Here is a 21,023-nt window from a genome sequence, read left to right on the forward strand (position 1 = left end):
AAAGATAGCCACCTCCGGAGCTGTCATTGTTTTGTGAGTGTATGTAGGGATATTTCATTTGTATTTTAATAAATAAAGCTTGCCTGAAGTTCAGAGAGTAAAAAAAGCCCACTGATCAGCCTTACAGACCAGGCAGTGGTGACACACACCTTTAATCCCAGTAGTCACACTAGTTTGCCATAGAAACTGGGTGGTAGTGGTGCACACCCTTAATCCCACAACTAGAGAGATTATAAAACAGGAGGAGACAGCTCTCAGTCTCAGTCTCATTCTGCGGTTTTTCTGGAGGCAGGATCGCCATTTCGGACTGAGTAGAGGAAAGAGCCAGTGGCTGGCTGTTTCGCTTTCTGACCTTCAAGTTGAACCCCAATTTCTGTCTCTGGGCTTTATTAATCATGCTCTAAGTGTATACACACACATGTGAGGACACTCTCAAGGCCAGAAGATGGTGTCAGATCCCCTGGAGCTGGGGTCACAGGTATGTGGGTGCCCTGGACCATGTGTGTGAGAGGCAAGCATTCCTCAGGCCTGAGCCATCTATGAGTTCTTTCCTGTTGTTAGTCATGCCCAGAACTAGTGAGGCCAAATAGAACCCTTATCTGTATTAGCACATTTAATTTCCAGAAATCCTGTGGTCATAACTAACACTTCACGTATGTACAAATGAGAGCCTTGATCATCAGCTTTTCTCGGGCTTCCATTTATAGCCTCCTTATTTATTTTTAAGAGCATTTTCAGAAACATTGCATACAAACATCTCCCTTTAAAACTCTATGTGTGCATTATGCAAATGAGAATGGATTTGTACAAGCCCATGGACGCACATGAGGAGGCCATAGGCTGTCAGGTGTCTTCTGACCCTGCTCACCTTATTTCCTGAGGCAGGATCTTCAGTGACTCTGTAGCTTATCATGTTTGGCTGAACTGGTTAGTCACTACACTCGAGGAATCTGCCTGTTTCTGCCTCTGCCTCCAGCTCTGAAGTTGTGGGTGCACACTGCCTATGCCTGGCTTTTGACATAGGTCCTATGGGTCTGAACAAAGACCTTCATGCTTGTACAGCAGGGTCTCTTACCCATTAAGATATCCCCCATGCTCCTGACCATCTCTTAAATTGCTTTCTTTAAAGTCTTCACCACCATCAGGCCTTGTAGAACAGCCTATAAGCCCATCTCCCTGGGTGGCTTGCAAGTTCAGAGCCTACCTGGACCACAGAATAAATTTTAAACTATCCTTATCTCAAAATAGAAAGGAAAAAGAAGCTTGGGGTTCTATGCCAATAGAAGAACATTTGTTTGGCATGTGTGAGTCTCTTTCATTCAATCCCCAGTACTGTAAAAATAAAGTAAATAAATGCCTCTAGGTCAGTGGTTTTCAACCTGCTAACACTGCCATCCCTTAATACATTTCCTCATGTGGTGGTGACAGCTAACCAGAAAATGATTTCTGTTGCTACTTCATAACCATAGTATTGCTACTGTTATTAATCATAATAAAAATAGTTGTGTTTTCTGATGGGCTTAGGTGACCCCTGTGAAAAGACTTTTCCCAAAGAGGTCATAATGCATAGTTGAGAAATGCTGAGCTAGGTGGAAGCTTCTGGAAACAGAGTCTTTGCCAAACCCTGAACCAAACAGCATCTCCGTCAACCCAATCAAGGAGCTACCTACGTGAAATTGAAACATTTCGCAATGAGAGGGTACACCACAGCATCCATGATGGGGACCATGATGACAATCAAGATGGCATTCACAGTCTGCGGAGGAAGCAGAGAGGGGCCGTTAGCGCTGGCTCCATAAGCACGTGGGCCTTGGAAAGGGACCCCGGGGTTTTCTCCTACCTGCATCTGGTCTGGCTGAATTTCTATACTTCCCTAAAAAAGAGGAGGAAAATATTACTGGAAAAAATGTCATAAAAGGGAGGGAGAAAGGGGGCCAGGGGACTGATATGAAGAGATGGCGGCCAGAACAGAAGGACCACGAGGACAGACAGACTTACAATCTTCCCACTCATGGTTGTTGCTTGCAGCGTCCACCTGGAGCCCTGGAAAATGAACATGTTGATTGCGTTACGGGGGCATGCGGCTTTTAGAATGTGATGATCCACCACTGAACCTTCTAAATCAGGACGAAAATGGTATGGGATTTGAAGTGGTCACAAACATCCAGCTGGCCTCTAGTATTGTGGCCCTGTCACAGTTCTAAAAAGACAGAGACCAGCTGTATGCCAGCAGACCTAACTCTGCCCTGGGATTCATGAAGAACCCAAGACAAAGCTAACCAGAAAACTCAAAGGATGCAAAAGCACAAGGCTGTGTGAATACACGGTATCACCTCTCAGGGCGAGCTCATCAGGACACGGTGTTCTACGTATGCTGGCGTCAGTATCTAGAATATCACAATTGTAAAGAACCATCTTCTGAAAGCTATGGAGGGAGTTTAAATGCTTCTCTACAAAGACAGAGGCGGCCTTAAAACTGGGTGGCCTAATTGCAGTTCATCTGTTTCTTACAGGGTGTGATGATTTTTACGGCCAACTAAACACTCAATGGATCAATGGAAACTCATCAACTCCATGGGGAAGACAAGAAGGAAAACGGCAGAGTTGTGTTGTTTGAGCTCTTAGTATGCCCCGGTCACTGGGGCCTTGTGCGTAATGTCCAATGTGGGCCTCACAGCAGAGGTGGGTGGGGGGTCAGTTCTGAGCCCAAGTCACCCCCGCCAGCTGTCAGGGATGCCTGTACTTCTCATGCAAGTCCGATCCCCGTTAAACTCCCACCCAACACTCAAGGAGGTTCCTTTGTCCTGCCAGGATGCTCTGTGCTTCACACTACAGACAAGGAGGTGTATGCACACTCAAATGTTCTTCAGGGATTGCCCTCGCTTCTGCTAGTACTGACCGTACAGTGTTGCATAACTGTTCAGTCTCTTGAAGAAATAGTATCTCCTTGTTCAACTAGTGAGTGTTGCATGCTGGGTTAACTGGCAAGATTGTGTAGACCCCAGTGTGTGTCCTACACATGGCCTCAAATTACATCTATGCACATATGGGAAGCACTAACTGGACCTGGGTTATCATCACAACAATAAAGGAGAACGTGAAGTCGAGAGGATGTGGGGTGGGGCAGTTGGAAGGAGGTAGTTGTGTATGGATATGATCAAAATACATTGTATAAGTGTGTGACTGTTTCAACAATGAGAAAGAAAGAACAAAGCCACAAGTCTGGTCTGGTTAGGCACCTGCTTGGAGTAGGAGGACTTGGACCCAGCCATTTACAAGCCTGTCTGCTGCTTTGAGCTCACTGTTACATCTCTTCAATACCTTTCTGCTGTCCTGGGTCAGTAGAACAAAACTCTGCCCTCAGTTCTGATTGGCAAGGGTCCCAGACGCTCTGAGGCAATCTCCCCAGGGTTACTCTAAGTAAACAAACCTCATTTTCTTCATTGATTCATAACAGACATGTGGACGGAACCTCTCAGGGTATGTTTTAACCAATAAACTCAATCTGATGCAACAATTAAATCAGCAAAATAAAAAAAAAACTGGAAGAGAGTGTTTTTAGGAACTGAACATGCAGTGTGACCAGGTGACCTAGCCGTACTCACTACCTACTGATGAAACAAGACACATACCTGCTGATCAAACAAGGCCCAGAACATAGGGAGTGGAATATACAGGAACATCACCTTCATGACCATCTTAATTTGTGAGATAAGTCGCTCCTGCAGGTAGACAAATCAGCCCGGGCTGGAGTCAGCAACTGTTGCTACTCTGTTGCAAAGTTGGGATATTTGCATCTAGGACAAGCTGGGGGTGGTTATTTGCTCTAAAGAACATGGCCACAGGCTTTAGGAAACCAGAACATTCTGCACACATGAGGGTCCGAGGGAGAACAGCTGTTTAGGGGTTCAGCCACCAGAGCTTACTCCACGCCAATCCCAAGGTTACCACCACCCCCGTTCCTCTGTTTCACGTAATGGAAGCTGACCAGAGTAGACAGTTAACAGGCTCACATCTACCATGGCCAATGATAACCACTGTTTGGAAGGCTTTGCAAAACCACCTGCAGAGTTGTACTCCATGTGCTACTAAGTGTTAGGCGGACACGCTGAAGGTGTTGCCCACGTAGCTAACACTCTGCTTCGAGCTTTCTTTTCACGCCTGCTCCCTGGGCAGCCAGGTCCACTGGGGAAGATGGGAAGGTGACTTACGTCGTACTTCTCTTTAGCCCAGTCTAGCCAGTGTTCCCTCTTGGGAAATTCCTTACTTCGATGCCTAAATCTGTTTTTGATGGCAAACTGAAGAAAGGAAGAAAAATTAAATTAAAAAGAGAATCAACTATACCAGAAAAATACATTTCAATGATTTCCCTCTTAATGTACAAACATGGGAGGAAAAGCCCATTTTTAGCTAATAGATACCAGCATGGCACATTTGCTGAAATGTTCAACAGGTTCTCTTTCTAATCCAGACGTCTGTGTTGGGGTCCCATTGTCAGTGTTTTACCCCCAGTCTGTCCAGAAAAGCATGTTTAATAGGAATGTTCCAACACATTTGTATTTAAGTTTTCTTACAGCCAATTAACAAGCAAAATCAAAATACATAAAACTCAGTTCCAGACAGGGTTTCTCTGTGCAGCCCTAGCTGTCCAGGAACTTGCTCTGTAGACAAGGTTGGCCTCGAACCTGCCTCTGCCTCTGCCTCTTTTGTGATCCTTTATGCCTCTGTCGGGACTAAAGATGTGTGCCACCACCACCTGGCTCTTTTTGGTAAGTTGTATACAGAAAAAAACTCCCAAGTGCCCTAAAAAATCATCTTAAAGGGAAAAATCAAAACTTTGTCGAATTTTTCTTTGTTTTTTTAAATTGAACTTTGATTTGAAGGAGGTGGAAGGCAGAGGAAAGTTCTGGAATGATTTAATGTGGCCGGGGAGGGGGGCAGCAGGGAGCGGGGAGAGCTGGGGGGGGAGCAGGAGGTGGGAGAGGGGGAGCGGGGAGAGGGGGCAGGGAGAGCAGGGGGCTGGGAGAGCAGGGGGCGGGGAGAGGGGGGAGAGCAGGGGGTGGGGGGGAGAGTGGGGGCGGGGAGAGGAGGAAGAGCAGGGGGCGGGGAGAGCGGGGGGGGGGGTTCGGGGAGAGCAGGGGGCGGGGAGGAAGAGAGCACTTACACCAATGCACTTGGCCACTTTGCCCATGATGTTGCCTTGGGGCTTGAACTTCTTGTACATCCCACTCCCGAGGACAAACACAACTGCAGAGGGCAGAGGAAGAGGTGTCACTGTGGCCTGAGCCAGGGCTCCCTGTGGTCTGAAAGACGCTCATGTATCTGCACCATCCTGTTGTCTGGAAGCATGGGATTGCGTATAGTGCCATTCCCCTGCCTCACGGGTAAAGGACTGCTCCTGAATAGAGCAACCCCCAGGGCCTCTGGGGAGCAGGACACCTGTGCTGCAGCACACAAACCACAGCCTCACGCCTTCTATCACCCCCCCCACACACACACACACACACCGCCATTCAGCACAGCTATCTGAACACAACTCCTAGCTATTTAAGGGAGAGCAAGGGCACAGGAGCTTTTGCATGCCATCGGCTTACATTATTCTACAAAGACAATGAATACAGCGTTAATATTTTTGGCTGTAATAGCAAGAGGAATTTTCTTCCTGCTCTTAATATTCAGGAGAAAGGGAATAATCTCTTGAAAGGTTTACTTAATCATCAATGGTGGAATCCTCACCCCACCTCCAACTATTGTACAGAAGAAGCACGGCTATAATTGATTGCTTCTGCACCTGCTTTGATGAATATGAGAGACCCTTTTCAGTGAGGCTATTATTCTTTCGTGGGGCTGGTAACAATAGGCATTTTGTGAAAAGGACCCACGAAGACAGCACTTCTGTAGGAGATCCTACATTAGGTTTCCAGTCACCCAATGTCACAATTTGATAACTCAGAGTATCAATTACTAAGCCTCCTCACTAAGCCTGAGGCATTGACAGTCGCTGCCCTCAGGGTCAAAACTGTTCTGTAGATGCCCTTCATGACCAACTTGCTGATGCTGGCATATGCCAGCAGACACTATTTTAACCTTTCGGTTTTTTGACAAACTGAAGCCTAACTCAAGCACAGAAATTTCTAGAAGAGCTTCAGATGCCTGTGGTCTTAATTCTTTCATAAGAAGACACAGAACCTTTTTCTTAAGAATGACTTACATGGACTAGATGAGAATTCACCTGAAGTGTCTTTTTCTACTCAGAACTGAGAGAAATATAGTAAGCCCTTTAGAGGAGGGTGGCCATCCTTGAAGGATGATGGGAGAAGAGATGTTGGGAAGGGGTAAGGACAGTGGGTTCATAATGGTAAAACAAAGCAAAACTGTTTCAATATGAGAAAAAGAGGTGAAAAAAAATAGTTCTATTTGATACTAGTAAGACCTGGAAACAAAACCTGGAGAAAAGTCGAAGGAGCCATAGAGACTCGAGAGGACCATTGGTCAGATCTTTCTCACACTAACTCTCAACTCAGAACATTCCAGATTACATCTTTTCATTTCTTAAGAAAAAAATACTCAAAACTAACGCACATATGTGGAATCTAGAATCTATCTATCATCTACTTATCTATCTATCTATCTATCTATCTATCTATCTATCTATCTACCTACCTACCTATCTTCTATCATCTATCTATTGTCTATCTATCATTTACTATTGATCATCTATCTATCATCTGTCTTCTATCATCTATCTAGCTTCTATCTATCATCTATTTATCCATCTATCATCTATCTATCCATCCATTTATCTTTCTGTCTATCTATATATCTATCTGTTTATCTATATATCTATCATCCATCCATTCATTTATCCATCCATCTATTAGACGAGATCGGGTGCGTTCAGGATGGTATGGCCGTAGATCACCCATCTATCTATCTATCTATCTATCTATCTATCTATCCATCCATCCATCCATCCATCCATCCATCTCTCTCTCTCTTAAAAGTAGAGGGAACTGTTTCTGGGAGGAAGGGGAGCAGCCAGAAGGATGAGGAAGGACTGGCATAGGTAATGGGGAGGTGACCATGAAAAAGATAGAAAGAGACAATGACAACCATGTATGAACTGTCATAATGAAGCTTCCATTCTGCATACTAGCTAAAAGTAATCTAAAAAGAAATACAGCCACTGATATAAAAAACACATGCGCAAATAAATATAACTACTAAGTATATATGTTCCTTCCAGCAGGAAAGGGGTGGCGTAGACATCCTTGGGATGGCGTACAATGGGAACTTAGATCCTAGCAGGAGTATTCATTGAACTAGATTCTTTTCTCAAGCTGCTGCATACTGGTGACAATGGAAGCTCTCAATCTTGTGCTAGGTAGGCTAGCAGACTCTATTACCTCCTCTCATCTGCTTCGGTGAACCCAATCTAAGCCCTTTCAGATCTCGTTTCCCTCCTACAATATGGCCACCTCACTTTCTCCTCTCCTAGGGGGAGAGCATGCCAAACACCCAAATGCAGGTCTTCACAATACTTTCTCTTACAACTCGGCATGTGGACGTAAAAAATTAGCCATGATAATATGGAGCCTGACCTGGGCAGGGGCTTGTGTCCCTTCAACCAATTTTTACTTACTTAGGGAAACAGCCATGAGAGCCGCCGGAACCCCAAAGGCCAGTGGGTAACAAGCTTGTTTACTGTGAATTCCACACTCCTGAACTAAGGAGAGATAATGATTAAAATGCATCATTTTTTTCTAATGCATATATAGTTCCCATTTCTTAAAAAAAAAAAACCTTCCCTGATTTCACCATATTGTTTTTGCTTCATGTTCTGTATTTAGTTGTTTGCCTCAATGATGTCATTGCCAGCTGAGCAAACTATCTGTACAGTTTGATCTATGGATTTTCTTTTTCAATTTTGATATTCATTCATTTATTTATTCTATTTGTCTCTGTCTATCTCTGCCTCTCTCTCTCTCTCTCTCTCTCTCTCTCTCTCTCTCTGTGTGTGTGTGTGTGTGTGTGTGTGTGTGTGTGTGTGTGATGGTGTGCATCTAGAAGTCAAAGGACAGGATTCCATTCTCTCCTACTATGTGGGTCAGCACCTTTACCTGCGCAGCTACCTCACTAGCCCCTCACCAGTGAATTTTCTAACCAGTGGAGATAACCATCACCTGGATACTTTAACTTGAGTATGTGGGACTCGGAGAATTAAGACAAGGGCAGTACCTTTCAATATTGCGAGTGTCCTGTCAGTATGGTAGCTAAGGGCCATCTGATCTAGGAAGGGCCAGACAGTAACTAACTTTTAGGCTTTCAGGTCCATTTGGCTTTGGTCACAACTCCTCAACTCTGCCTTCATAGGGGGAAGCAGTCAGACCTAAATGATGGCTATATCCAGGTTCCTGGATATGACCCATACTTGGTCACTCTGACCGAGGGCAGAGGGAAGAAACCCTCAGATTTGTAAGCAAAAGCATTAAGGTTTTGTAAAGACAACATGGGATTCCTACAGATACTTTCAGAGGGATGTTAGCGCCTTCTGGAAGGACTAGATCCCACAGGGACTTGGGTCTTGTCTTAAATTGGGTGTTCCACAATTCTGTGGAGAAGAGTTAACTACTGGGAAGTGATGGTTGGGTAGATGTTCCTTCTTATATGCCCTTGGTTCTGTGGAGCAGGGTCTCACTGCAAGCCTAGGTTAGCCTTGAACTTACAGCTTCCTGCCTCTATTTTCCAAGTGCTGGGATTATAAGCGTACACCAACACTCCTCTCTCACGTCTGAGGATTTCTTTTGGAAACTGAAGGACAAACCTTGTCCGCTAAGTTGTTCCCAACTCACTGAAACACCACAGGGGGGTGAAGAGAAAAGGCCAAAAGTCAGCCATAGCCCACTATATGTCTTCCTAAAAATTCTGTGGATGATACCGTTCCCCATGTAACACATCTTATATTAGAAAATTGATGGTGTGGGAAGGATGACTAGGGGTCTCCAGGGGTCCTAGAATAAGGAGTCAAGAGAGATTAGAAGGGGGTAAAACATGTAAGAAAGTTTACAGTTTAGATTTTAACAAATATCCCAGTGTGTGTGGCAGCTTGGCCACTGGAGGAAAAGGGGATAAAGCAAAACCAACAAGACAAGGAGTCAACCTTTGTTTTGAGACGGGGTCTCACTGAGTAGCTCTGGCTGGGCCAGAACTCCCTATAGAGACCAGATTGGCCTCCGACTCACAGGGATTCACCCGCTTCTGCCTCCCCAGTGTTATGATTAAAGTTGTGCACCACCACACCTTGAAGACTTGGCCTTTTTTACCTGACTTTCTCATAATTAAGAGAGAAAACCAGTTCCTTCTAGATGGCTCTTACCCCTCAGTATGGGTGTGACAATGGTGGAGATCAGACTTCCAGCATTGATGGCCAAATAAAAGATGGAAAAGAACCGTTTTCTCTGCTTTTCCTGTCACGGAACAGACAAAGTTAGATTATGACAATTTGGCTGGGAATCACGAGAGATGATGGAGCTCAGAGCTGAACTCACTTCCAACTTATCTGGTTAGTATTCTGCTTTCAAGTATCCTGGAGAAGAATGGAACAGAGATCTGACTTGTTCCAGAGATTTGCTCTCTAGAGGGCTATCAGTCATTGATGGGGCTCATGCAGAATTCACGTTCTTACCTGACCTTCTTCAAACTGATCGCCACCAAATGCAGACACGCAGGGCTTGATTCCTCCTGTGCCAAAGGCTATCAGGATCAGCCCAATCATGGACAACGCTCTGGAGAAAGAAGGGGTTTGAGGGCAGGTCCTCAGGGGGAGGAGCCTCCCCACACTCTCCCTACAAGGACCAGATGCAGTGGCTGTCACCTGAAGGTTCAGCCTTAATGCACAGGAACCCAGGTAGTGCACAAGAACCTAGGTAGTGCACAGCAACCCAGGCAATGCACAGGACCCCAACTAATGCACAGGAACCCAGCTGATGCACAGGAACCCAGGTAATGCACAGGAACCCAGGTAATGCACAGGACCCCAGAGAATGCACAGGACCCCAGAGAATGCACAGGAACCCAGAGAATGCACAGGAACCCAGCTGATGCACAGGAACCCAGAGAATGCACAGGAACCCAGATGATGCACAGGACCCCAGCTAATGCATAGGAACCCAGCTGATGCACAGGACCCCAGAGAATGCACAGGAACCCAGCTGATGCACAGGAACCCAGAGAATGCACAGGACCCCAGCTAATGCACAGGAACCCAGCTGATGCACAGGACCCCAGAGAATTCACAGGAACACAGACTGAGCGTTGAATGAAAACAACACCACGGGCTTTTAAGTCACATCTTTGTATAATCATTTATCACCCATGAAATTGAAAATATTTCAAAATCTGAACAAAGATTTATATGTGGACTTTTGGGAAACCTCATTTCTAATAAAAGAAAGATTACATGAAAATATTTGTTAAAGGACTGAGGGCGTAGCTCAGGGGTAGAGTTAATGCTTAGTATGCACGGTGTGGTTCTCAGCACACATGCAAGCACACAAATTCCAACTGAACCAACGTAAGTCTTGTGTCAATCAAAATGGACTCATGATGGTCATCGAATGACATTGGAAACATGATTTAATTGCAAAGCAGACCATGTGACCAGGCACTACAATCTTCTCCATTTGCTACCAGAGGGAAAGGCTGGATAGCAGCAGAACAAACGAGAAATGGTTATGACTAGGTTGTGGGACCAAGGGCTCTCTATCTCAATTTTAGTTTTGCTATTTTTCAGGTTAGCTGCAAACAATTTTACTTCCTGAATTAAAAAAAGAAGCCATGGAGCAGCAGGAAGAATTACGACAAAATATAAAGACACATGTATGGAAATGACGTCATTACTTCGTATGCTGACCTAAAGAAAATTATCTGAAAAGGGAAAACCCATAGCATTTAGGATTTTACATTTTGTCCGAAGTTAGGCACTATAAAGCTGAAGTTTTTTTTTTAATGTTTTGCTAATGTTGCTTAAAATATTTAAAATGAGATAGATGAAGTCTCTCTTTGGTCTGGGGTTCTTCCTCCTGGCTACATTGGCTAGTCAGTGAGCCTTCCCTGGTCTGTCTGTTTCTGCTCCCTCAGGGTTGGGAGGTGAGGGAGTGAGGGGATGGGGGAGTGAGGGGGTGAAAGGTGAGGGGGTGAAGGGATGAGGGAGTGAGGGGATGGGGGAGTGAGGGGGTGAGAGGTGAGGGGGTGAGGGGATGGGGGAGTGAGGGGATGGGGGTGGGGGAGTGAGGAGCTAAGAGGTGAGGGGTGAGGGGATGGGGGAGTGAGGGGGTGAGAGGTGAGGGGGTGAGGAGATGGGGGAGTGAGGGGATGGGGGTGGGGATGGGGTGGAGCAGCAGGAGCCATGGACTCACACATGCACAGGAAGGCTGTCAGGAGTCCCATCCTGGTTGTGGTCGGTGAGTTCATTAATGGAGCTCACCGCGATGACTACCTGTCCGATCGTGTAGACGATGGATAATGAAATAATTGTCCTGTGTTTAGAAAGGGCGAGAGAATCCTAGTTTATTGCCTGGTAGCTGTCTGTTTCCATTCTGCAAAGCTTCCCAGTGCCCAGCCATGGATCTGCCCGCTTTTCAAAACTGGATAGAAAGGTGAGCTCTCGGGACGGATAGCACAGGAGCCCAGGATGAGATTCTGGTTAGAGCCTGGTGGTGCCCACGAGACGTCCTCTGGTTAGGTGAGGGCTCACAGTGGCTTTCCATCCACCAAGCCACACGAGCCTGCTGCCGTGGCAGGGCCTGAGTATCAGGCAGTTTTTTGTTGTCCCATCTCTGCACGCTGAGCCTCACCAGTGACAGGCAGTGTCCCTGCCACTATTTGAAAATGATACAGTTTGGTTGGGGCTGGGCATAAACAAAACAAACCAAACCAAGATAAACACACAACCTTCTTGAGTTCACAGTGCTGTGTTAGGAACGTGATAGCAAGCAGAAACAAGGCCACAGATGTCCTACAAGCTCCTTTTCCTTGACTCTTCCTTCCCTACGCCTATCCTGCCAAACCACAAAGCTCACAATGAGTGTCTGCGCTTGTGTGATGAGAAAGTCCCAGTCACTCACTTGAACTTCCCCAGCCATGAGTCTGCGATCAGAGCTCCGAGAATCGGAGTCAGGTAGCACAGGGCAGTGAACGTATGGTAGATGGCCGTGGCCAGATCGTCGTCCCAGCGGAGGAAGTTTCTGAAGTACAGGACCAGGAGTGCTTTTCACGGCAGGCGAGAGAGAGGAACCGAGTTAGGGCTGGCGAAGGGAACACACACTCTTACAGAAGGACGAGGTGAGCTCGAGACTTACCTCGCATCCCATAGTAGGAGAATCTTTCACAGAATTCATTGATCACGATGAAGAAGATGCTCAAGGGGTAGCCAAAGCAGCTCTGACAGAAAGGAAAATAATATCCAGACATGTCCATCACTAGTCCACACTCACGCACCAGCACCGGAGGCTGGGCAAAGATCCACGCACACTTAATAAATTCTCAGTGCCATTCAGACCCAGAATCTTGAATTCTGTGATTTCTATAGTCTGTGCTTGTCATCCCCACATAGACTGCAGTGAAACAAATCAACCAGCATGAGCAGGAAATGAACACCATTTCTTAGGGCGAGGACATCGGCAGAACCCAGGACCGCTCCTGACGCCCCAGGCACAGCGTGTGTCAAGTGAACAAAGCCCATTTGCAGCCACCAAGGGTCAGAACACTGCACAACGTCCGGGATGGAGACCCAGGAGAAGGACAAGGCATACTCACCCGTGACTTGGACATCCCTGAAAGAAAAACAGAACACCAATGTTAAAGTTGTGTTCGACTTGGCGCCCGTGGCTTCTCCTAACCATTAGCTTTGGCGTCCTCTGGGATCCCAAGCCAGGACTCTCTCATCACATCTGCAGTGAGGACTGGTGTCCTCAGGCAATGCTTGTGATCATTCAGGAGGGAGAAAGAGCCAGCGCTCAGAAAATCATGCCCAAACCATTTCCTCCTCAAACACTTCAAAGGCCACCTCTGTATAAAACCCGAGCGTTCCGGCGTGGTCTTCACTACCTCACAGCTCCTCAGAGTCCTCTGAGGGTTAGATCATTGAGGCGTAGCGTGCTTTGGGGTGCCTAATTCAGAGAGAGGATTCAACCACTCCTTCCTGTTCCTAACCCTGCCTTCCTTCCGGCCCTTCTCCATGCAAAGACCCCGTGAAACCCAACTGTTTGTCCATTGAATATGTTGAGTGTTCTCGCAAAGTTTGTAACATGGGAGTTGGCCACCTGCTGCTGGGTGCCCTACCCCCTTTAGTGTGTCCCTTTCCACTCAAGCTTTAGCCTTGGTGTTGACGTTCCCTTCGTACAGTGTGGTGTAAGGATGATGGGTCATTCCTGTTCTTACCTCCCTACTGGATTGAGTCTCTCAATGGAAGAAGCATGTGACACACCTGAACATCCCTGTCTCTTTTACACTACGCACTATGACAACAGCTGTTGTCAGCAGAACAAATTAGAAGACGGTGAAAACAAGAACCATGAGAATCCAAACTTAGTGTGGCATTTTACTGCCTAAATCTGAGGAGCACCCTTCAGTCCCATGACCTCAGAAGCAGAGACCTCTGCTCCTCTGTCTCCCTCTTCTGAATTTTGGGGTGTCTTACACCCTTGTCTCTGGTCTTCTCTAGACCTTCTCTGCTTCCTAAAACAACATATTGCTCCATATTTATCATACTGTGTCCCTTTTCAGGGGAACCCACCCTCTTCCCGTTTCCTGGACTCCATTGATCTCATCTTAGAGTTCTTTGCTCCTGAGACTTTCTGCCTCTGTTAGGAGCCAATGGCTCATCAGTCGTGGGTTACAAGCTGAGCTGTTTCCGAGACTCTCTGGGGGGCTTGTGGGAACAGACTGTTGGGCCAGCTCAGAGCTGCTGACTCCGTAGGTCTGCCAGACACATGCGACTGCATTTTCCACCCAGTCGCAGGGTTGCACGCATTGAAAACTGCTGCCCGGGGGGAATCAGAAGTGACCCTGAAGCCCTGGCTGTGACCCTTGCACCCTGCCCTGCGCAGAGAGAACACTCGGGAGACAGGCCTGCTGGAACCCACCCTGGTCACTGCGCCTTGTATAAGACACAGGGAGGATCTAGCTGTCAAATGAGCTCCAAGGTGACTTGGATGCTGCAGTCTAGGGACCTCACACTCTGAGAAGCGCATGTCAGCTGTGGTATTGTTGCCTGACAGATCTCTGTCTGTAAAGACCATCGCTCCTCTGGCCCTGAGAACCAGGAAGACCGGCTAACTACCCAGAGCAGGAAGCAAAGGAGAAGCTGGGCAGGTACTGACTGGCCATTGCTCCGCGTCTCGGTCTCTGTTCCCCATTCACACTCTTCCCTCAGAACTGCCACCATGTACGGTCAGTCTGTGTGACTCCCACATCTGTCCCACAGCAAGCAAAACCCCAGTTCTGCAAGAGGAGCTCTTTTCTGGACCTAGACCATGTAGTCCCCCCAACCAGCCCCCATTCACCTCCCTGGCAGGTACAGCCCTTCCTGTTCCTGTCAGCTGAGCTGGGGGCCCTCGCCACTTGCCCAGCTCAGCCGTGACCTCAGACATCAGACCAGACAGTCTTGTGTTTCTGCCCACTTCAGAGGGTGCTGCTATTTTAGTCCTTGCTCCGAGGAAGGAAATAACACCGTTCTGATCTCCTAGGACTCCAGTTCCCAGCTCTTCTTGTCTAGAAGCTGGAGTCAGAGATTTCACGCCGTAACCAAACTGGTTTTTTTTTTCTCTCAGTTAAGAGTTCTGTGATGGAAAGGGTTGCTTTGAAGGTGTCATGCATAAAATGAGAGCCAGAGGGTCAGACCTGAGATTAAATCTCAGTTCTGCCAGCTGGAATCTGGGGTCCTGGGCAAGCCTGGGTAACTGGATAGTGAAACAAAGATAAACAACGTCCCCTGCTTTGCAAGAGCTCACAAGGGACCAGCAAGATGGATGGCCCAGAGGGGAAGGGCACTGAGGTCAGGGTTGAAGACACGGGCTCGATTCCATACAAACATGTATGAACACATGAGCTCACACAGACACTGTGAAGAAGAGTTACTATGAAGGTTTCTCTACCCGGCTTCATGCACTTGTAAACTGGAGACACTATGGCCTAGAATCTTCCGCCTTGAATGGCGCTCCCCTGTGCTCACGGAACAAGTCTCCAGAGTGTGGGCTGTGTCCATCTTCCTGCACGGTTCAGATCCTGACCCTGATACATGAGCTAAGTGGTGGTTACTCTTAACTTTGTTCTGTCTCGGTTGGATTTACAGTCCCTGTGGGCATAAATCCCTAGGCAAGCTACGAGGGTATTTCCAGAAAGGTTTACCTGAGGAAGGAAGATCGATCGTGAGTGTGAACGGCACCCTCAGGCTGCACTGAACAAGGAGAAGCCAAGTTGAGCACCAGAGGCCATTCCTCTCCGTTTCCTGTTTGTGGAGGCCTTGTGACTATCCCTTGGCTGCCATGACCTCCCTGCTGAGATGGGCTGTACACACAGCCTGGGTAAACCATCCTTTTCTTAAGTTTTCTCTTTTCATCTACTTCATCGTAGCAGTGAGAAAAGTAACCAGCTCCCACCCCCGGCCCCACCCTCCACGCTCCCACCCCCAGCCCCACCCTCCACGCTCCCACCCCGGCCCCACCCCCACTAAGCATCTCCTTCTGTTTGTCCCTAGGACCCGACAACTTCTGCTGTGTTTGGCTATGAGGATCCCTGGGTAGATGGGAGGGAAGGGCGTTTTCCTGAAGCCGTCCCTTTGGGCTCAGTCCAGTGTAGCTGCAGCCTCAGGTGACGGTCATTGCTTCTCTGAGGTCAGCCCTCTCCACTGCTCCATTACTGCTGCAAGTTTTGGTGTCTTCTTCCCCCCCTTACATGTGATGTCTGAGGGTTCTCCCAAGGCGACCTGCTCTGTGGTTTCCCATTCTCCATCCTTGCCGAGTCTTTGGGGTACATAACCTCCTACATCACCTTATTCCTGATAGAACCATGGTAATACAGTACACTAGCTACAGACACTCTCCACTGTCAGCGTTCATCCGCACACAAGGAAGAGTCTTAAGTCACCAGGGAGCAGGACAGAGGAGGCAAGCCAGGCTACAGGTGTTCTTCAGTGCCCTGATTTATCACAGGAAGAAAGAGCAGTGCCCTCAATGTTCTATCTACTTAAACTTCAGAGCATGTGGCCCCCCCCACGGCCTTCTAAGGACAAAGCAGGGCTGACTTTAGAGTCCAGGCTGTCCTCATGAGGGAGAGCTGTCAGCCCAGAGTCCACAGAGCCAGGGCGAGTTTCACCACAGTGGCTCCCTTCTCTTGTCCCTAGGCGCTCTGGTTCACAGGGGAGGACCCCGTATCTCCACAGTAGGAGCTGTGTATTTCGGTTAAATATTACCTAGCACTGATTTACATTAAATGCTTATGTGGTTATGGGAAATATTCAGCGGGCTGAGACTTTAGCTGGCCTTTCATCACATCTAGAACTTTATCGTGGAAAAGGAGTGTCCAGCTTCACTCAAACAAAAGCCTGGGATGCAGGACCCAGCCACCCAACGAGAAGCGTTTTGTATTTGGAAAGGTATGCCTTCCCAAGAACTGCCTTCATCACTCCGGGGCAGAGGTCGCTCAGTTCTATTTATAGAATGCAGAGCTCTCTGCTGGCCTCACAGCAAAGTCAGCGTTTCTTATCTGCATGTACCCGTGTCAACAGGACCGCTATCATAGAAAGGCCAAGTGCCGAACCAGGGGGCACAAGTTCCGACGTGATCTGAACTCAGATTTCAGTTTCCGCAAGGGTTGTTTACTTTAGGCCATCGGTGTGTTGTCGTCCTGGTTACTACACTCAGTCAGCAGGCTGGAGTGACGTTTCCAGAACAGTTCCTAGAACCCTTGGAGATATAAGCAGGATCAGGGCCACATCTAGACTCCAGATTCTCTTATCTAGAGAGCTCCGTGGAGCCAGTGTGTCTAACCACTGACTAAACATTGGCTTTTGCTGTTACTATGTCTGATAGATTCTGACTTTCTACTGTCTAGAAATTTTAGACAAAATTATTGACACTCAGGATGTAGTTACACATGTCTCTCTTACAAACTCTGGAGTGCAGTGGAAGGACAGAGAAAGCAGGGGGAAGAGTAAGATTCTAATGAGAGCCACCACTTCAGAGCATTTCTCCATTAGCAGAGACATCTCCCGGGACTAGGACACGCACAGAGCATATTTTAAACCACGTAGGGTTAGGGTCTCTAAGTAGTGCTTTGTTACCTAGACGTCAATACGGTGAGGGCGGGCGGGCTAATGGGGATACGTTCTGAGAAACGTAACTCATCATCGATGGTAAAGATCGTGATGATGTTTCCATCCTTGTTCAAACACCAGGGAGTGTATTTACACAAACCTGGAGGGGACAGTATATTGCAATCTCGTGGGCGTACGCCACCCACAGTCAGAACGTCATATGACCGAGGTCCCTCAGAAACACTCAGGTCATACAGTGCACCCCCAGGAGTTGGGTTTGGGATCTTGGAAGAGAACAAAGCAGGTTCTGAGAAAAGAACCTGCACTTTCAGAGCGAGAGAAAACTATTTCCTACCACTTCTAAAAATGTCCGTGTCCTACCCTCTGGGTGTTTTTCCTTCCCTGGAAAAGGGGGCTTTACTGGTGATTACAGACCTTGAAATATGGACCTCATCTTGAGTTGTTCAGTGGGTGAATAGAAACACCACACAAAGAAGAGTCAGCGTGATGATAAGATCAGGAATTGTCCTTTCTGTACCATTCAAGGCAAGGGAAGCCAGGCATGGTGGTCCCAGCTCTGGGGAGGCAGAGGCAGGCAGATATCAGTGAGTTCAAGGCCAGCCTGGTCTATATAGTGAGTCCCAGGACAGCCAGTGTTATGTAGAGAGACTCTGTCTTAACCAAAACCAAACACCCCAAGAATAAAGAAAACTGCCTAGATGCTAAAAGGATCAGCTCAATGTTAGGAACCTTACCAAAGACCAGACTGGCCATGGTTGTTGATCTGAGTCCACACCCCCATGAACCTGCTGAGTCTGAACAGGTGTGATGGTTATCGGTGCAACTCCTCAGGAGACAGACACGGAGAATAAACCCACTTAGCGGCTGCCTAGCTTCAGCTCCTCAACAGTGGGTACCACACACCGCACAGTGCCAATGACAGCTCCTGACAAGTCTGTGTTGCGGGCCAGATGCCAGGGCCCTCTTTCTGTATGACCTGCTTCAGTGATAATGCGCCCTTGTATATCATTCCCGTGTGTCAGTCAGACCAAGCTCCGTCTCATGCGTGCGCCACAGCTGGGCCCTTGTCTTCTCAACTTAGCATCCACTGCTTGGTCTTGGGGCACAACTCCTGGCCAGCATATGCATTTTGTGGGTTTATAATCCAAGGAACCACATGATGCTGGTGACTCAAAAAAACAGCCTAGATCCAGGGTTTCACAGTCCTGGAAGCTGAAGGTCTGAGATCAGAAGTGTTACCAGAGTTTTTGCCCTCTGTGCCTGAGTGGGAGAATGTTCTGGACCCATCTGGGGGTCTCTAGCACTTCTGGTATTCCTCGATTGACGGAAGCATCGCCTGGTTGTCTTCACGCCCACACAGCATCCTTCTCATGTGCGTACCTATACCCACATTTTCTGCTATAATAAAGATATTAGGTGTTCTGAACTCGCAGCCCACCCCACTCTACTACGGCCTCATCGTTATTAGTCATGTTTGCAACCACCCTGGTCTCTAGAGACGTCACATCCAGGACACTGGGGGCCTGGACTTCTCTACAGTATGAACTTTGGAGATGCAAATCACAGCCCTTAATGGTCAGAGGCTGTTTGCTATCTACCACTTGTTACTTTATGCTGTGACATCCGCAGCCCTTTAAAATGGTTTCTAAAGGACCAGGGAGATGGTTTGGTCGGTAGCACCTGCTGTGCAAACTTGAGGGCCCAAGTTCAGATTCTCAGTATTCACAGGAAAAGCCAGGCATGCCAAACCTAAATCTCAGCATTGCAGAGGCAGAGATAGGAAGACCTCTGAAGCTCACTGGTCAGCCAGCTGATAAGCCGGAAAGACAGAGACACTGTCCAAGAAAAGAAGGTGGAGAGAGATTAGGGAAGACACTTGACATTGTTAGACATGGAGGCGCACACCTTTAATCCTAGCACTTGGGAAGCAGGGGCAGGTGGATCTCTGTGAGTTGGAGCCCAGCCTGGTCTACATAGTGAGCACCAGGATAGGCAAGACTGCATAGTAATACCTTTTCTCAAACAAACAAACAAACAAACAAACTTAAAAACTACAGGCAAAAAGGGTACTTGACATCAGTTTCTGGCCTCTACACACGTGTGCACCTGCATGCACACAGTCTTGTCTTATAACCAGACATGATTCTCTGACCACACCTTCTGTTGTGAGTCAGCAGACAGGGTCTTGGTGGGCTGCAGGATTGAGTTATCTTTGGACAAGATCAGAGATCACTCAGTTCCAAATTGCTTCATGACAGTGGGAAAAATCAGCTGGATAGAGTTGGTATGTAGCAAAGCAAAAGACCTGGGAAGTAGTCCTAAATCCTGCCCAGATATAGACAGGGTCAAGGTGCTCGGCTAACATGGCCTCCCTAGGCATGGTGGTCTGAATGAGAATGGCCCCCATAGGTTCATATGTTTGAATGCTTGGTCCCTGTTAGTGGAACTGTTTGGGAAGGATTAGGAGGCATGGCCTTGTTAGAGGATGTGTGTCCAGTAGGGATGGGCTTTGAGGTTTTAAAAGTCCAAGCCATCCCAGTTAGTTTCTCCTCTCTCTCTCTCTCTCTCTCTCTCTCTCTCTCTCTCTCTCTCTCTCCCTCTCTCTCCCTCCATGCCTACCTGCCTGCTGCCAGTTTTCCCTCCAAGATGGTCATGGACTCTAACCCTCTGGAACTGAGTCCCAATTAAATGCTGTCTTTTATAAGTTGCCTTGGTCATGGTGTTTTGTTATGGCAATAGAAACTGACATAACCCTTGCTCTCCAAGCTAGTTCCTTTATCTACACTTGGACGTTTTACTGCAGAAGGGCCTTGGGTCAGGGCTTAGCCTAAGGCTTACTTGAAATGCCTGGGGATGACACAGAAGAGATGGCTGTGTTCCTTGATTAAAGAAGGGACCTCTGGAGGGAGACAGAGGAAGCCTGAGAGGGGAGGCTGCTGCCTCCTAGGCAACACATTCCCTCCAGCTCAAGCTGGAGAGTCCCACCAGGGGCAGAAACCTGACGACCAGCAGCAGGGATGTGTGTGGGCTGGATGGATACACACTGTCTATTTTCACAGCAGAGAACAAGATTCACACTATCTATATACTGCTAACTTAAGAGGAGTTTAGCCTTTGGCCTTTTGTAGAGTTTGTTCTGAAGACAACTGAGACCACAACTTCCATACGCAACATTTTCTCTGTTCTTAAGAAGATAAATCAGGACTAGAAAATACAAACCTGTTTTACTATGGCAAAATTAATCTGAAAGGCTTGGGGCAGAATGAAAATGCTTCCCTTACTGACATCGAGATTGTACACACCTCATTGTCAATATAAAAAGATAAGAAAATTGTAGAAGTAGATGCTGGTAAAAATGTGTGCATTTTAAATTCTGTTACATATTATCTAATAATGATCACTGTAAGTGTTAAGTAGCTTTTTCTTTTTTCCAGTTTTATAATCTGGGGTTGAACAAGCATGGAGGAAGTGGCTGCTTTGAAGAGAGAAGGTGTGTGAATGAGTGAACAGTCTGCACAAAGACAGTCTGGAGACTTTACCCGCCCCCTCCCCAACACAGTATCAATAGAGTAAGGCACTGAGCTTTAGATTAAGTTGACTGTGCTGATTTTGTCAGCACAAGTGATTCTGATTTCACCTGATACATTTCTGCCTGGGTATTGAGACAGGTTTCACTCTGTAGCCCTGG

At 47.4% G+C, this 21,023-nt stretch overlaps 1 protein-coding gene across 1 annotated transcript in view; it reads right to left on the minus strand.

Annotated features, from left to right (window-relative positions):
- Slc15a1 (solute carrier family 15 member 1) overlaps positions 1–21,023 on the minus strand; it is a 42,043-nt gene that overhangs the window by 15,193 nt on the left and 5,827 nt on the right. The window contains exons 2-14 of the mRNA XM_087912314.1: positions 12,817–12,833; positions 12,360–12,441; positions 12,126–12,267; positions 11,418–11,537; positions 9,686–9,785; positions 9,377–9,467; positions 7,643–7,726; positions 5,165–5,247; positions 4,212–4,298; positions 3,633–3,722; positions 1,999–2,043; positions 1,841–1,873; positions 1,671–1,756 (exon numbers count right to left, since the gene is read on the minus strand). Of these exons, the coding sequence (XP_087768440.1) occupies positions 1,671–1,756; positions 1,841–1,873; positions 1,999–2,043; positions 3,633–3,722; positions 4,212–4,298; positions 5,165–5,247; positions 7,643–7,726; positions 9,377–9,467; positions 9,686–9,785; positions 11,418–11,537; positions 12,126–12,267; positions 12,360–12,441; positions 12,817–12,833 (1,060 nt within the window). The remainder of the gene's footprint in view (positions 1–1,670; positions 1,757–1,840; positions 1,874–1,998; positions 2,044–3,632; positions 3,723–4,211; positions 4,299–5,164; positions 5,248–7,642; positions 7,727–9,376; positions 9,468–9,685; positions 9,786–11,417; positions 11,538–12,125; positions 12,268–12,359; positions 12,442–12,816; positions 12,834–21,023) is intronic.

Source organism: Myodes glareolus, chromosome 12 (genome assembly GCF_982192425.1).
Source record: "Myodes glareolus chromosome 12, mMyoGla1.1, whole genome shotgun sequence".
Lineage (NCBI taxonomy): Eukaryota > Metazoa > Chordata > Mammalia > Rodentia > Cricetidae > Myodes > Myodes glareolus.